General features: G+C 40.5%; 1 protein-coding gene across 3 annotated transcripts in view; it reads left to right on the forward strand.

Annotated features, from left to right (window-relative positions):
* The window catches only part of atrx (ATRX chromatin remodeler), a 38,196-nt gene that overhangs the window by 19,932 nt on the left and 1,065 nt on the right, over positions 1–17,199 (forward strand). For all 3 annotated transcript variants that reach the window (XM_041989489.1, XM_041989490.1, XM_041989491.1), the window contains 8 exons: positions 596–704; positions 1,033–1,210; positions 1,483–1,674; positions 10,888–11,037; positions 13,074–13,190; positions 14,233–14,328; positions 14,473–14,601; positions 16,643–16,863. In XM_041989489.1, coding sequence (XP_041845423.1) covers positions 596–704; positions 1,033–1,210; positions 1,483–1,674; positions 10,888–11,037; positions 13,074–13,190; positions 14,233–14,328; positions 14,473–14,601; positions 16,643–16,863 — 1,192 coding nt within the window. The remainder of the gene's footprint in view (positions 1–595; positions 705–1,032; positions 1,211–1,482; positions 1,675–10,887; positions 11,038–13,073; positions 13,191–14,232; positions 14,329–14,472; positions 14,602–16,642; positions 16,864–17,199) is intronic.

A 17,199-nucleotide genomic window follows, 5' to 3' on the forward strand; every position in this document is an offset into this window, starting at 1 on the left:
TATTTTAACTGCACTGTTTAAGGTCACCAAGCCTTGTATAAAAGATTAACATTAATGCTAACCTTGAAGACAGGTAATTTAAAAAAAGAAATGAAATTCTGTGTTGCAGGTTTCAGACCTTTGAAGACTGCTCACATACAACATATATTCTCCCTCTTGCTGGTGTGCTTATTACCCTTAAACACACACAGGCGCACAAACACATTGCCGCTGGTGTAAGGTCATGTTCCTAATTAAACTTCAGCAGCTGTTTTTGCTTTCATTTTGAAAATTATTAGACCTTGACTTTTTATTCTACAAAAAAATGTTTGCTCAAGGGTTTGCAATTTGTAATGAAAAGATCACAGTGCCGTAATTGGAAACATACACAAATGTTGGTTATGAAGGCTGGTGGGGGAGTTGGCCATCTTGAAGGCTAAACACGGCTGGCCTCTAACCAACACAACCATCTATCTGCTGTCTGCTAATGCCCGTAAGTCCTTTTGACAAGGAAAAGACTGAGTTGATGTCGACTCATGCTTTTAAAGATTTTATGGAGCTTAGATGGCGATGAGTTTTCAAAGCGGATTTTTATCTCTCCAATGTGTTTGTGAAGGTGAAGGCAAGTGGTTCAGGAACATTGATTATTATCGCCTGGATGGCTCCACCAACGCTACCAACAGGAAGAAGTGGGCGGAGGACTTTAACGACACCAGCAACATAAGGTGCAGTTCTTTCACTCTTTAAAAAATGGTGAACTACCAGACCAAATCTGACAAACAATCACCAACTCTGGTCCTCAAGATCTACCTTCCTGCAGGTTTTACTGTTTCCCTGCTGCAACACACCTGACTCAAATCAATGGCTCATTAACAGGCTGGTGCAGAAGTTGACAAGTTATTGGAAAACCTTTTCATTTGAATCACGTTTTGTACCAGGGAAATGCTGTCCCCACCCCTGTGTCCCACTAAAGACAAAAACTTTAAATGTTTGGTGCAGCTGGACCCTGAGCTGCATAACACTTACGTTTTCTTTTGCCACGTTCTTACACAGAGGTCGTTTGTTTCTCATATCAACACGAGCGGGTTCACTTGGCATCAATTTGGTAGCAGCCAACAGGGTCATCATCTTCGATGCCTCCTGGAACCCTTCATACGACATCCAGAGTATCTTCAGAGTGTACCGCTTTGGTCAGGTCAAACCTGTCTATGTGTACAGGTTCCTCGCCCAGGTAAGCCCCCCCAAGAGTTTCCACTAATAACATGTAAATATTTAATATATGTGAGTTGCAAAACTTTGATGTCTGGAAACGACTTATTGAAAGAAACTCAAAAAAGTTGAGTCCTCATTAATTCTCATTAATTCTTAATGTGCCAAGCATTTGAAATTCAGATCAATTTTTCAAATACGAAATGTAAAAGTAATTGTCAAATCCTAGGACACATGTTAAAGAAAAACCTTCTGTCGGTCTTCCTTTCCTTAAATTTTATTATCCTTTTTAAGGGTACAATGGAGGAGAAGATTTATGAACGGCAGGTCACCAAGCAGTCTCTGTCATACCGTGTTGTGGACCAGCAGCAGATTGAGAGGCACTTTACAATGAACGAGCTGGCTGAACTCTACACCTTTGAGCCAGACCAGCTGGATGATCCCTCAGAAAAGAAGAGCAAGAGAGCCACACCCATGCTTCCAAAGGTAAACACACATACATTTGCTGAGCCAAGCATCTCTTTGGAAAACACATTTGAAATAAATCAGTCATGTAATCTGGCTCTGATGACCCATTAACTTTGACTTTTTTTCCTTACTTAAAATTGTTTTTCTTCATTAATAAACATCAATAAACATGATACAAAATGCAGAGGTTATTTTTCTAAACTAGCAGCGAGTAGCTTGTTCCTTCTTTTGAAGTTTTATACTTAGGTTGTAAACTGTTATGCAGACTCACTGCCAGCTTGTATCCTGCTCAGCCTTTCTGGGATCTTTGTTTCTTTATGTTTCCTTTCGTAATCTTTCATTCGACTCTTCTCGTCTTAATGCAGGTGCTGTGTCACTATTTTGGCCCCCTGGGTTTTAATGAGAACACACAACCCTTACATGGGCCATTCAGCCCAACACAGCTGCGTAGGTCTGTGTGTTTACTGCTATTTACTAAATAGTGTTCTCATTGCAACACTGCTGCTGCCCTGCTATAAACCTGCAGTCTTTTTTTTTCTTCCTTCATTCATTCCTTGCTGTTTTCTACCTCTGTTGATCTTTGAATGACTCCAATCCAGTCCCTCTCCTTCACTTCCCTTCTGAGTTTAGTGAGATCTGTTTTCTAAATGGTTTTACTTTTTTGTTTTGGTTTAACCTGGGTTACTTTACAGGGAAACCTGTAAACAAAATAGATAAAAGAAACACCATATCAGCCCGTTTGAAAGTTCTTTTGACAGTCCAACGAAAGACCAGTCGCCTTTGTGGGAAATCTGGTAATTTACCCTATTGGAAGATTTTGATGTTGCTGTTTATGCTTCAGCTGAACTAGATGGACTTATGTCTATGTAAGTGTCATGTTCTCCCTGTTTCTTGCAACCATTAACCTAATCTACATAAAATGTAATGTTCGGTGACTCTAGCAATACCAGCAATGAGTTTTTTGTTAAAACTCACCACAATCATGTTCTGAAGATAGAGCAAAAAAAAAAAACAAAAAAAAAAAAACACTTTCTGTAAATAACAAAATACGTAAACTTTATTGCAATAAATTGTTCCAGGCAAGGCTGTCCCATGGCATCTGCTTATGAATATAGAAATGTTAATATCACAGAGATTACAAGGAATTCAATCAGAAGAGCAGAGATAGGATAGAAGCACATGCAAATACTTTGAGTTCTCCAGAACTATTATTATTTTGAAAACATTATAAACACAAATATGCATAAAATAATTATTTAAGTTTGAAGTTAGCCATTCTGAAAATCATGATCACTGTCTGAATCTGCTTGATGAGAAACTGATATATTTTCTGTCCCTGCCCGTTCTTTAAACTGGGAGTGGCCTACTGAGGGAGGAGGACACAGTTGGAGATTCGAAGAGGAAAGATGTGTTCACTGAGCTGCGGCCTGTGAGATGTGTATGATCTTTAGTGAGTCCAGTGACATTTATGTGACATGTTATTAAAGACGTAGAAGCTGACAAGCCTTTTAACAGGCCGACCTGTTGAGGCCAGAGGGTTAACTATAATGTGGCGGCAGGACTGCAGTATAATGGAAGGAATTTGCTGTCTGGAATGATGTGAAGATGAGTCAGACACCCTCCATTACATTTAGCCAACAAAGCTCTGCACAGAAGAAGAGAAGCATTTGAGCCACAACAGACAGACTTATGTGCTTATTTTCTAAACTCTTTACACTGGAGAAGTTTAGTTTTCTCTGCTAGAGGGTACAATTCTTTCAAACATCCCCACTTGATCTTTTTCTCATGCCAGCCTCTTCTCTGCTTTCCTTCTATGATTATTTAATCACCTGATATCCAAACTTTAACACACCTTTCCTCCTCGTCTTTACACATGTTCTTTTTTGCCCACGCCATTACCCACGGCATCCTTTTCCCGCCATCTTCAACAGCATCTGTTATGACTCGGCACTTTACCTTAAAATGTTCAAAGTGAGCTTTGTAAGGGTTTTTTTTTTCTGTCTCTCCCTCTGGCCTCCCCTACATGATGAAGGGTCATTATTTTAACCCCCCTCTTAAACATGTCTCTGCTCTTCTGAAAATCTAATTGAAGACAAAGGAAGCAGGCACACTTCCCCCTAATGACAAAGAAGGTCCATGTAGCCCAGACTTGAGATTTTGACAATCCCTACCCACCTACCCTGAGATACTTTTACCTACACCCTGTTCGTCATGCTTGTCTTTACCATCTGACATGCTCCCACATGCACATCAAGACGTTCCAGTGGTAGACGGTGGTGAATTTTTATACAACTTTGTCAAGCTCTGTGCGAATGTCTGTGTTGTAGACTGTCAGTCATGTTGGTATGCTGAGAGCATGCTTCTGTGTACTTGCTCTCAGCAGGTGATGGCTGCAGTGGTCATTAGGCTCTGACAGGAGCACTTAAATGCTTTGGGCAGGGTGCACTCAAATAGCAGCGCAGACTGGAGCAATAAACCACACCATGCTTGTCTCATTATGGGTAGGAAGTCACTTTGACCTTAAAGAAAAATCCTCCTTTAAATACACTTTAAGCAGTATATGTCAGTGATCTGTGGATTATAGGAGTTATTTTGTGATGGCAGTATTGTAAATTATTTCTTTAGTGTACCCACCCCCTACTAGTCCTGTTGATTTCTACATGGGTAAATGGTTTCTTATACTTGAATGCCTTTTGCCAGCTCTCAGCAAACAAGCCTGATCTTGTTGGATTGCAGGTGGAGGGAGCTCTAATGATAGTAACAGGGGGAAACAGACTTGTTGCAGGTGAGAAAAAGCAAGAGGCATTGTTGACCTCTTGTTTGTGGCGTTCTGGTCCAGAGATTTATCACTGGAGATGCTGGTGTTGCTGCCACTTTAATGGGAAGTGTTTCTCTCGCTGATTGATGACTTCACAGGGAAGCCTTGACTATTTGTTGCTGAGTGACTTACACAGACAACTTAATTAATTTTTATTTTTATGGTGGTATTTAATGATGATAAAATCCACTACCAGATAACGTAGTGGACTGAAGTATTAAAGTAACATGTTTAGAAATGACGAGCTTTTGCCTTTTTTCTGAACACATTAGAAGGAAAAACTGGTTTTGTAAAAGAGGCACCAATTTAGAGAAATATCGAAACAAATGTAATATTTTTGGCAGTCTTTTAAAGTAATTTGAGTTGCACTTTATGATATATATGTATATATATATATATATATATATATATATCACAAAGTATAAATTATTTTAAGGGGGCTAGGGAGCAGGATTTAAATTGTCAGATTTTTTTTATTCATGTTTTTATGAGAAAATTTCAGCACTGTTTCTCTAATTAGTTTGTACAGCATTTTTTTTCCTGCTCTTGTCTATCTTTCTGTACCTGTGACTGCCAGAACTTGACATTTTTAACTATTGTGCAGAACGTAATCCTCACCAAGCCCAAGCTTGAACCCATCAGTTTTTCCCTGTACCCTTATGTCCTTCAGATCTATTTAAAAACAAAAAAGCAAATTATTGGAGAAATTTTCTTCAGATACTGAGGAAGTATTAAATTGATAAGTTTCCATCAGGTTTTTCTAAAGTGCATCTTGATAATATGCATCCAAAGACACTGATTGAAACCTGGTTTATGATGGACTGAGTTTAAGCTGAGCAACTTTCCCCCTCTCCATGCACTTTTATCTACCTAAAACTGATAAATGGTTGCCGCCTCCTTTTTTTTTGACACTTTTACACCAAGTTTTGGGAGTGAGCTCTTACAGAAATAGCTGCTGCCTGTTTGTATAGGAATGTAGTATTTGTGACATGCATGATTTTGTTTCTTTAACTGACTGCGAGGTAAACCCTCAGATTTGAACAAAGTCCCTAAAGACATTGTGGTTCTGGAGGGGTGCCCTTCTGATGCTGAGAAATGCGCTGGTATTTCAGTGCATTTCTGCTGAGAAACTGTTAATAGCAGGTCAGTAGAGTTATGTGTATCATTGGTGCGCAGCTGGTGGATGGGGAGTTTTGACTGGCTATGTTTAGCTATTACAAATATCTCAGACGCTCACATTCCTGCTGTCGGATCCTGTCCTGGCCCCCTTAGTTGCTATGGTTAATGCACCTGTGCATCAAAAACAGTTTCTGGCAGACGGAGCCATTTGAATACATTCAAACATTACTAAGCAACTTGAGAAAAATTGTTGCTCTATTCGAACAGCTGAGAATTTGCCACTTTGCTGCCTTGAGGTTGATTTCTTCTTAATTTGTCTATTTTTCCTACTTTACTCCGGTGTTTGTCTTTCATGTTGGAATCTAATAGCCAGTTTTTCCCCTTTCTGTTTTTCTACATACCTGAACTTTCATAATGCCTATTTAATGGCTGCTGTGTGGGGCTTTTTCTAATAAGTGGAGGTTTACTGTTGTGGCAGTGATAGAAATAAAATTAAATTAATGCATTCTCTACACATTAAATGGTCATTTAGGCTGCAGGAAATTGGATTAGCGTAGTTTAGATTGTTCTCAGTTTGTGAAAGTATCTGATAATGTGGACTAAAAATCCTACCAGGGGTGTTTTATTGCATCATACCTTTTACAGTCAAGCGGCACCTAAAATCTACATGTAGGTACTTTTGCCAAGTAGTAAAGTCTACATGAGGCCCATTTATGATTACTCCCAAGTTTTCATCTTTGTGATTTGAGAGCTGCCGTGTTTGAAAACTGCTTTTGTGGGGTACTGGCATGATGGACATGTTCATGATCTGTACATGTACAAGAATTAGGTTTAAAGAGGGCATAAATTTTTTTCTTTACAGAAAGAATGGAGGGGTTTTCATACAGTGGTGTGGATTGTATTTATTTCAACACCAAAATGGTCATTTCTTAGCTTTCTTCAACAGTTAACTAAATTATACCTCTCCAGTTGAGGCCTTTCATTCTCTTTATTACTCACAAAACATACTATATATGAAGTAATGTGATTGTTGAAATCCTTTTCTTAACTGTAGACAGTCCTGTCTGCAGGCCTGGTCTGCCACCTGCATCAGTACGTCTGGACAAACACACATTCTGTGATGCCAAATGTCATCTTTTAAAAATGCACGCCCGCCTTTTCTTAAAGAGAAAAACCATGCACGTTGAGTTTGGATAATTTAGCGCCTTCTCTCTGAACATCTGCCCACCCAGTGTCTTTTCCCCAGCAGTAGATTGATAGGCTTCACCATGCACATCCATAAGAATGACAATAGCATAGGTCAGGTTACCTACAATCATTAGTGCTGCCTCAGGACACGAACACACACTCTTACACACGGCTCCAGGGAAGGAGATGGACCGGACCACCCCAGAGTCATCGCTGATGGGGATTACTTGGGAATCCCAGACTGCACTGTTTTCCGGTGGGGGTGTCTGTACTATCATTTGACCTGGAGCTCTGCTGACCCATTACCTTCCCGATTGTCAAAAATACTCATCTTTCTTACCATTGGCTGTAAACACAACACACTACATGATGAACAGTGGAAATTGCAGTAGTAAAGGGAAATGGACTAGTAACCAAAAATGTGAAAATGACTTACAGATGAGAATATAGAGAAGTTCCCATTTTAAAGTAGACCTGATATGATCGCATTTTCCCGCATGATAACCCTTCACATCCACCTGTACATGTATTTGCTAGAATATAAAGCTGAACAGCATGATGAGCAACACAACAGAGATTATAGCGGGTATTTGTTTGGTAAATGTAATGCAAGTGCGCAACAGTTGTTAGTGATTTGCATTTTGAAGGTAACTTCATGCATATAGGCATATGGTCTGCTTGCACTATTTTCATACACTTAATACCAGCACAAGAGACATCTGAAACAGTTTCACTTAGCACTTGAGGTTCAGACTGATGCCCTTCTAGTGTTGGTTCACTCTCCCCAAAAAGGGAGCTCTTGGGCCTCTTTCATTAAACGGTACTCTGTGATATTATAGCAGACAAATACAAACACTTTTGCAACAGTGCTGCTCGACACCACAAGCTGTTTTTATTGTGGCTACTGAGCCAGATCTTTAAAACCATACATATTGTGGCATCTTTAGTCCCAGTATTGTCATTGAACCTGGCTTTTTTTTGACCTTGTGCTCACCTATTTTGGTAGAACAAACCATGATGAGGGCCTTTTATCCAAGTCAGGCCAGCAGACTCCACTGTGCTTTTATGTCCTAATTAGAGGGTAAAGCAGCAGTCAAATCGCTGGCTGTGCCGCTGTTTCAAAATGTTTGGTTGTTCAGGGGTGGCCTGGTTTTGTCCTGATTGAGAGTGATGGCCAGGAAACATAAACATATGTCAATGAGGAGCACAAGTAGGTCCAGGATCCAAAAATCTAAGAGGCTGTGGTGTGTGTGTGTGTGTGTGTGTGTGAAACTCTGCTTCTACCTGCTGTGTCTCATTTTTTCTATCACACTGTAGAGTTGTGGAGCCCTAAAAGATAGCTCATGTGTAGTTTCCACACAGATTACTTTCCCCCTCCCCTTGATGGATCCAGTTTCACTCCATCTTGCCTGATGTTTATTCTATGTTTATTCAGTACAGGTTTGCAATCACTGCTTAATTTCATGGTTTGATGTTTCAGTTTTATTTTTTCCCCTTTTAATGCCAGTGGCATCTTTTTACATTAACACACATTGTCAGTGGTCAGTGAAACAGAGTGCAGGGGGGCACGCAGAACCCCTCTGTGGCAGGCTAGTTTTAAGGTAAATGAGGCGACTTCTATATGACAGTGTTTCCAGATTGCAGAGTTCCAGTTTAATGTAAAGCGGAGTTGAGACAACGGAAAGCAAATGTGCTGCAGAGAGAGTAATTTAAACCATGTTTGTGAATGTCTGGCCCAGCTCTTAATTTTACTCTGGTATTGTTTTCAGTAACAATGCAGGCATGGAAACCAGAGTTTAAAAACAGTGTAATTTATTTTTGGTGTTTTTGTTGTTGGGACTAACTTTACACATGTTTAAGCTTTATTATTAACCAATTTGAGTTATTTAATATTTTAATGGGTTCCCAGTTTGAATGCAGAAAAGGTAAAACAACTGTAGATTGAAGATGTATTTTTCTATTGCTGGTTAAAAACGAAGCAAAAAATAGTTTCAATGACGCTTTGACAGCTTGTTGCAAACACACAAGCTTAAAATGACCTATAAGATCATTTGTTGATCTAATACAACCCCTGGCAAAAAGTATGGAATCACCAGTCTTGGAAGAGCGCTCATGCAGTTGTTTTGTTGTGTAGAACAAAATCAGATCACAAACATGACCCAAAACTCTAGTCATTCCAAATGGCAACTTTCTGGCTTTAAGAAACAATAAAAGAAACAACGAAAAACATTATGGTAGTCAGAAAAGGTTACTTTTACTGACCAAGCACAGGGAAAAAAAAATATGGAATCACTCAATTCTGAGGAAAAAAATATGGAATCAGTCTATTTTCACAACCAAAAACAAAATTCTAACACCATAAATACTTAGTTGCACCACCTCTGGCTTTGATAACAGCTTTCAGTCTCTGAGGCATGGATTTGACGAGTGACAAACAGTATTCATCATCAATTTGGCTCCAACTCTCTTTGATTGCTGCTGTCAGATCAGCTTTGAAGGTTGGAGCCTTGGTATGGACCATTTTTTTCAACTTCCACCACAGATTCTCAATTGGATTGAGATCTGGACTATTTGCAGGCCATGACATTGACTTTATGCGTCTTTCTTCAAGGAATGCCTTCAGTTTTTGCTCTATGGCAAGATGCATTGTCATCCTGGAAAATGATATCATCATCCTCAAACATCTTTTCAATTGATGGGATAAGAAAACTGCCCAAAATGTCAGTGTAAACATGTGCATTTATTGAGGAAGTGACAACGGTCATTTCCCGGTGCCTTTACCTGGCATGCAGCCCCATATCATCAAGGACTGTGGAAATTTTAATGTTTTCTTCAAGCAGTCCTCTTCAAAAATCTCATTGGAACGGCACCAAACAAAAGTTCCAGCATCATCACCTTGTCCAATGCAGATTCGTGATTCATCACTGAAGATAACCTTTATCCAGTCCTCCACAGTCCATGACTGCTTCTCCATAGCCCATTGTAGTCTTGTTCTTTTCTGTTTAGGTGTCAATGATGGTTTTCGTTTTGCTTTCCTGTATGAAAATCCCATTTCCTTTAGGCGATTCCTCACAGTGCGGTCACATACATTGACTCCAATTTCCTCCCATTTGTTTTTCATTTGTTTTGTTGTGCATTTTCTGTTTTTAAGACATATTTTCTTAAGTTTTCTGTCTTGACGCTTGGATGTCTTCCTTGGTCTACCAGTGCACTTAGCTTGAACAACCTTCCCATGTTCCTTGTACTTGGTCCATATCTTAGACACAGCTGACTGTGAACAGCCCACATCTTTGGCAAAATTGCATGTAGATTTACCTTCTTCCAGAAGTTTTATTATCCTCTGTTTTGTTTCAAGCGACATCTCCTGTGTGGGAGCCATGATTCATGCCAGTCCCCTTGGTGAAACAGGTCTCCACAGGTGTGGTTTTAACTGCAGACTAACAAGCAGATCTAGTCTGAAGCAAGTGCTCATTTAGGGAAAGGAAATTGACTGGGTGAACACCTCCCCCCCCCTCCCAAAATAGACTGATTCCATATTTTTTTCCTCAGAATTGAGTGATTCCATATTTTTTTCCCTGTGCTTGGTCAGTAAAAGTAACCTTTTCTGAGTACCACAATGTTTTTTCGTTGTTTCTTTTATTGTTTCTTAAAGCCAGAAAGTTGCCATTTGGAATGACTAGAGTTGTGTGTCAGCTTTGTCTTCTGATTTTGTTCTACACAACAAAACAACTGCATGAGCGCTCTTCCAAGACTGGTGATTCCATACTTTTTGCCAGGGGTTGTAGGTACATATTTTGATCCATAATTTCTGCAGATGGCCATTCAATAAAGACAATGGTCCCCAAGAAATTATTGAGACGCATGTCTCCAGTTGCAGTACCAGTCAAACGTTTGGACCCATTCTGATTTTACAGGAGGGTGTCAGAACTTTTGGCTGGAAATTGAACAATTTGAGAATCAGCTTAACTGAAAAAGCTACCAATGAAATTTCATCAAGGAAATGAGGTCATCACATCCTCTTTCAGTTCCTGTACAGTCAATTTTTCCTTCACTACTTGTGACATGAAACCCACTGGTCTCTTTTCTGTTTTTGTCCTCTCCTGCAGGATCCTTTCTTAGCAGAGATGCTGCAGAACAGTAAGGACCAGATTGTGTGTTACCATGAACACGACTCCCTGCTGGACCACAAAGAGGAGGAAGCCCTTAGTGAGGAGGACCGTAAGGCTGCGTGGGCCGAGTATGAAGCAGAGAAAAAGGTAGGCAAGGAGAAAAACACACATGAAGGACCTGACTTCCAGGCAATGGCAGCTCCAGAACCAAAAGATAGGCATAATGACATATAGCCCCTTGTGTCCATCGATCTCCAAAACATTGACATCAAAGTGCAAGGTGAGCCGAGTGGGGCCCCGTTTTTGTTTGTCCTGTTGTCTCAGTTAGTGTTAGATCTGTATAATCCTTTCATCACCTTGAGTAAGCAGATGACAAGACCTCCCTTTTCTCCACTGATGGTCATTTTGGCCCAGCATTCAGCTAGTGATCTGCTATACAAATCACTGCAGCTGTCTAAGCAGTGCCAATGCTACTTACCGTAAGTATGTGGGTTCACAGAGGGTTAGGGACTCCACACACTTTCCCCACCTTGTCCCTCTCTTTTGTTGTGGGGCAATTAGTGGGGTTTATTTGGTGTCTAGAGGGGGGAGGTGATCTTGTAAGGGAGCAGCAGCAAGTCTCCTCTCCTCCTGTGTAATCCTAGATTCTAATTCACCCTAATGATTATTTTTCCAACACACTCTCCCTCCTCTGCCCTGCGTGTCTTAAGCAGCTTTTCCCTCCAAACTCTTCTGCTTTTCAATAGAACAGAGGGTTTGAGTTGCCAGAATAACGGTGACACCCAGGTCAAATGTGAGGATTTGAGTTGTGCACACTTGATTGCAATCTGTCCTTCAGTAAAGATGCTGAAATGCTCCCCCTTTTTTTTTTTTTTTTTTTTTTTTTTTTTTTGCTGCTCGGTATTATGTTGTGTACTCTGGGCTTTGTGGGAGTAACAACTGGAGTGTAACCCAACCTCCACTAATGTCTTCACAACCTCAGAGTTTGGCTGGTGGTGGCCAGATAAAACCTACTTGTATGAATGTCGGATTTGAACTTGAAGAAATGGGAAAAACTAAGAATGTAATCCTGCTCCCTCAGTGAAATCAAACCTATAAGCCCTTTGTCTCACTGAAGCAACTTCAGCTGGGTACAAAGCTTATCAAGGAGCTCCCTTGAATTTAAATATCAGAAACTATAATTCAGGAATTAAGTCAAGTCTTCATTTGATCTGTTTTTCTAAAGTTATGTGAGGTCTGCAGAGCATCTGAGGATGCAGCTGAACCGAGAGAGCGACTGCTTGTTAAAAGTGAAGAGTGTGTATCTGTAGACTGACGTGCGTTGCAGTCTTGTGATTGTTTTGAGGTTTTGTACTGTTTAGGTTTGCACACCTGTCTCTGACCAGGTCCAAAGACCCCTGCTGGCCCCTCACACACACAAACACACACACACCCACCCACCCCTACATACCGGATGGCCAGATTACAGGGCATGGAGAAACCATCTGCAGCTGAGACTCAATTACATACAAACATCGGCATTCTGCTGGCCTTTAGTGGGAGAAGACTGTTTACTTCAGGTCACCAGGCTCACGCACACACATTTTAACAACAGGACCTGACTGATACAAGAGACCTTATATCTTTTTCATTCTACGCTCCTATCTGTCTTTATTTGTATTTATTTTTTATGTGCACATATTTTAGAAAACTCTGCTCAAAAAAAAACTACTTGAAATCTGATATTTCTAAATCAGATCACAATTTTATGTGGAGGTTGTTTGAAATGCAGTTCAGATCAAATTTCTGCAGAGGCAAATATAAAAATCTCCATGTACAATGCGACAAATATAAATGTCAAATCCAGAGCAGTAGCAGAGCTGAAAACAATCATGCTGCTACCAGCACCATGAAGAACAGTCCTCACATAGACTGTTCCCGATGTCTCTTCTGTTTTACCAGCATCTCATGTAGATATCTTGTCTGGACACACAATTCCAGTCTGATTAGTAGCAAATAATTAGGTTAAAGAAAACGGTTCAGATTTTAGGCTAAACATCTTATGAATGACCAAACACTTTGTGAAGATTAAATGGCAAGGTAACATTGTCGCTGGTCAACTAGTGTTTTAAATCCATTTGTCTCATGTTCCTGGTTGTTCTTCACACCTGCCTAATTGGCTCTCATTGTCTTTCATCTCTCAGGGTCTGTCCATGAGGACCAACTACCCATCGGGATATGCTCAAATGGACATGGGCACCTCCAGCTACGTCTCGTACAACATGGCAGCTCTGGCCTCCATGACCAACCAGCAGCTGGAGGTAAGTAATGAGCTTCACATGCCCACCCATCCTGCCTAACACTCCTCCCTCTCCGTCCCCCACGGCATAGATCCCCACATTCCTCAGACCCCATTGCTAATTGTGACAACATCCTAGCAGCAGACAAGCTGAGCTCTACCCTCTCCTCCACCTAACGGTTCATAATACCGCACGTCTGGGGCAGCAGCTATTAATACACAGTGACTGAGGGGAGGGATAGAGGGTCCAATGGGCTGTTTTTGCTTTTTAATAAGAGATTTAGGAGTTTAAAAATAACGCATGCCTTCCTAAATTTTTGCAGTCATTGCATTTGCCAGACAAATAAATCTTTAGTTCCAAACGACATGGAACGTTTATCAGTGCATGATTTCCTAGTACACCAATTACACTGATGCACACATCAGAGCTTGGCTAACACAGGATTACCAACTTATCAACTGCGGCACACTGGCACTATATTTAGCGAGTTTTCAGACCTCTCTAGCGACTCATTAAAAAAAAAAAAAAAAGTGAGAAATCTAGAGACTGGTTTCTGGTTTTATTGGAGACTTTTGAAGACTGACGTGATACCACACATGTTTACTCTAATCAATGAGCAGCTGCTGCTGCTGCTGTCCAAAAGCACTCCCACCTCCCAACTGCAGGAGATGTTCACCTCTGATCCATGATAAGACTAAAAATGAAACGAGCAAAGTTGCCATTGGCTGATCCCGCCCTGGCTTACAGGAAGACATTAATGCCCATCAATGAAGAGAGTGGACGAAAGCATTTAAAAAGTTAAAAGTAAAGCGCTTAAAATGACACTTAAACTTAAGGTCTGTTAATTTTTGGCCAGTTTTTTACTGTTTTGAATTGAAATGCTATTAAATGCATTTTTCCCCCAGACATTACTAGAGCTTGAGTTTAAAAAATATTAATATGGATTAAAATGTTACTCCATGTCAATGTTTACCTAAAGTCATGTATTCACTTCTGCTGGAGAATTTATGGAAAATCTCCTTTTTCTTGTTAATGTTTCATGTCTTGTTTACAATTCTTTCAGGACCTCATAAACCAGGGACGCCAGAAAGTCATTGAAGCAACAAATGCTTTGAAAACTTTACCTCGGGAGTCACTAGAAGATATAATTGCCACTGTGGTAAGTGTCAGATAATGGTAGCTCAGCTTTTTGATGATTCTTTTTTATTAAGAATAATTTTTGATGAACCTTCCCAAACCACAAAATGCTACTTATCAGAAGTAAACATTTTCATGATGGTTAACACGTGGACTGTCGCCGCAGTGGAAGGAGAACCCGGCGCTCACAGAGACCCAGGTCCAGTCTTTAGCCGCTGGACGCCAAGCCGCCGTAGAGATGGAGCTGAAACGCAGAGAAGCCATCTACAGGGAAGTTCTCACCAGGCAGCAGACGGTAAGGAGCGCTCTATGTCAACGGATCGCTGTGCATGATAAATAAGACATCTGTTCTAACCATACATGCATGTTTTTAAAAACTTTCATTTTGCAGCTTGAACTGGGCCAAACTAGTACATTTTGGTTATATCAGTACTTTGCAGTTCTAGTATTTTATCAGCAGCAGTTAAAGGAATACGCTGGAACATTTGTGTAAAATGATAAATAAGCAGTTTAAAAGTATTAGTCACAAAGTTGTAAACTTCAAATTGGGGGCCAGATTGGTTTAAAACAAAAGCTTAAGAGTGACAAGCTGACACTGCAGCTTGTTTGCTGCTTCTCTGAAGTCATTTGTGATAACTTTAAAAAAAAAAAACAGACTTACTTAGCAAGCGGTTTGGAGAATCAAAATCAAACAGATCATTTCGGTAGTACCAGTAAAGCCAGTTGGCTTCCAAAGAACTCTTTATTTTTTATTCATTTAAAAAAAATAATCTGTTCTTTTAATCAGAACAATAATCCAGAAGTAACAGATTCTTCCAACAGCATCTGTACTGTAGCTCCATGTATAGTTCTCCTTTTAAAAACGTGTTTCAGTCACAAACAAAACGTGATCCTTGGCAAGATGATGATTTCATGTTAACCCAGCTCCATTCCAAGCTACAAAGCGCAGTAGCAATATCTGTGTTTTCTTCCTATAGGTTGTAAAATCAGGAAGCTCAAGCTGAGATCTATGGATCTGGTTTATATGTTCCTGTTTTTATGTTTTTTACATTTAGATATTTTATCTGTTTATTTTGTCTTTATTTTTTAAATTTTGTGAAGCGCTTTGGTCAACACCCTTTGTTTTTAAATGTGTCATATAAATAAACCTGATTTCACTTGTGATTTAACCGTGACTCTATCACTGAGACACAGCAAACCTCACCTGCAGTGCAGGGGCAGCATTGAGGTTAGAATATGGAGGTATACCCATAAATGTTGACATGAAACTGCATCCAGATAAACAGAGGAGAAAAAACATAAGAGGAAGTATTCCTTTAGATCTTAATTTTATATAAGACATGTTTCAGGTAGGGCTGGGCAATTAATCGAATTTTAATCGCAGTTACGCTCTGGATTTTCAACGATCATAAAAATGAAATGGTCCGATTATTTTTTGTCCTTCGATTTGTGCTGTTTTCAAATCGAGCGCAGCTGTCATTGCAGCGCTTTGCTGCAGACTCCTCCCACAGCCCCGACCGCTTTAGTTTTATTCAGAACGAGTTGCAGACACCTGGACACACGGGAGGCGGCGTCGCTCCTTCTCCATCATTTTCTCTGTAAACTTGCGCGAGGAAGCGAAAATCGCTGCCCTCCTCCAGCCAAGCGACAGACGACAGTCGTGCATGTAAAATGTTGCGTTTGTGCACGCAGACGTGCACACGGGGGCTTGCGACGCAACACAAAAAAATAGAAAAATGTTCAATTTTTGTGAGTCGCAACTAAATAATCCACCAGCTCCCAGAATCACAGAGAGACAAACGTTATAAACTGAACTTTTTTCTCAATTAACACAGTGAACAATCCGGGATTTAAGAAACTCATCAACACTTTGGACAAACGGCATCACTGCCATCTCAACACCATGTTAGTGGACTGTCTCTTTCTCCCCTGTATGATAAGTGTAGTGAGGGTGGTGTGAAAGACGTGGTGACAGTCCGATGTTTCGCCACAGCTACGGACCTGTGGTAAAGCCTCACCAGAGCCGTACAGAAATGTCACGCCACATTTTATTGACGCTGATTTCAACTTGAAAACGAAATGTCCCTCCCCCCAACCTCTTATCTATGATTGTCTTAAATAATCGAGATCTCAATTTCAATCAAAATAATCGTGATTATCATTTTTCCCATAATCAAGCAGCCCTAGTTTCAGGAATACTGTGGGGAACAGAGCCGAAATCTTTTCAAGTATTAGCTGCTTGAAAATATTTAGATTTCTCAGAATACAGTTTTCTTGTCTCCCATCTTCACATCATGTCTAGGACATAAAAATATTCTGTGTTTTTGTCTCTCCAGCTAATGATGTACGTGCAGAAGCTGATCACGAACAGGAAGGTGCAGGAGCAGCAGATGGCCCTCGCTAACCAGGCCACATACCTGAACCAGCTAGCCCTGCAGAATGGTATGATGGGAGGTGGCGGGCTCAGCCAGATGGACCTGATTGGCCTATACCAGCAGCTCCACGGCATGGGCACACATCAAGGCATGGGCAAGAATCCTGGCCCCTCGAAGGGCCTGTAAGTCAGACGGATGCTCTCTAATCCTCCCAACTCAACTAGTCGGCTCCCACTGGCCACGGTTCTCTGTAACAAACACACTGCGAGAACTCTGGGAGCTTGACAACTAACCATCGCACTTAGCAGATGGTGGAATAGTTTTGAGATTAGATTGCTGTCCACTGGGGTCTCACTTTGGATAAACTGTTATGGCTGTAGTCTGTGATCCCCAAGAGATGTTGGAATATAGTATATATATGACTGTGTGAAAGATCTGTTCAGAATTTCAACAAAAAATGTAAATATCGCCTTAATGTCATTCAAGTTCTCTATCTTCACTTTTCATGTATTTAAAGA

This window comes from Melanotaenia boesemani, chromosome 7, assembly GCF_017639745.1.
Source record: "Melanotaenia boesemani isolate fMelBoe1 chromosome 7, fMelBoe1.pri, whole genome shotgun sequence".
Taxonomy (NCBI): Eukaryota; Metazoa; Chordata; class Actinopteri; order Atheriniformes; family Melanotaeniidae; genus Melanotaenia; species Melanotaenia boesemani.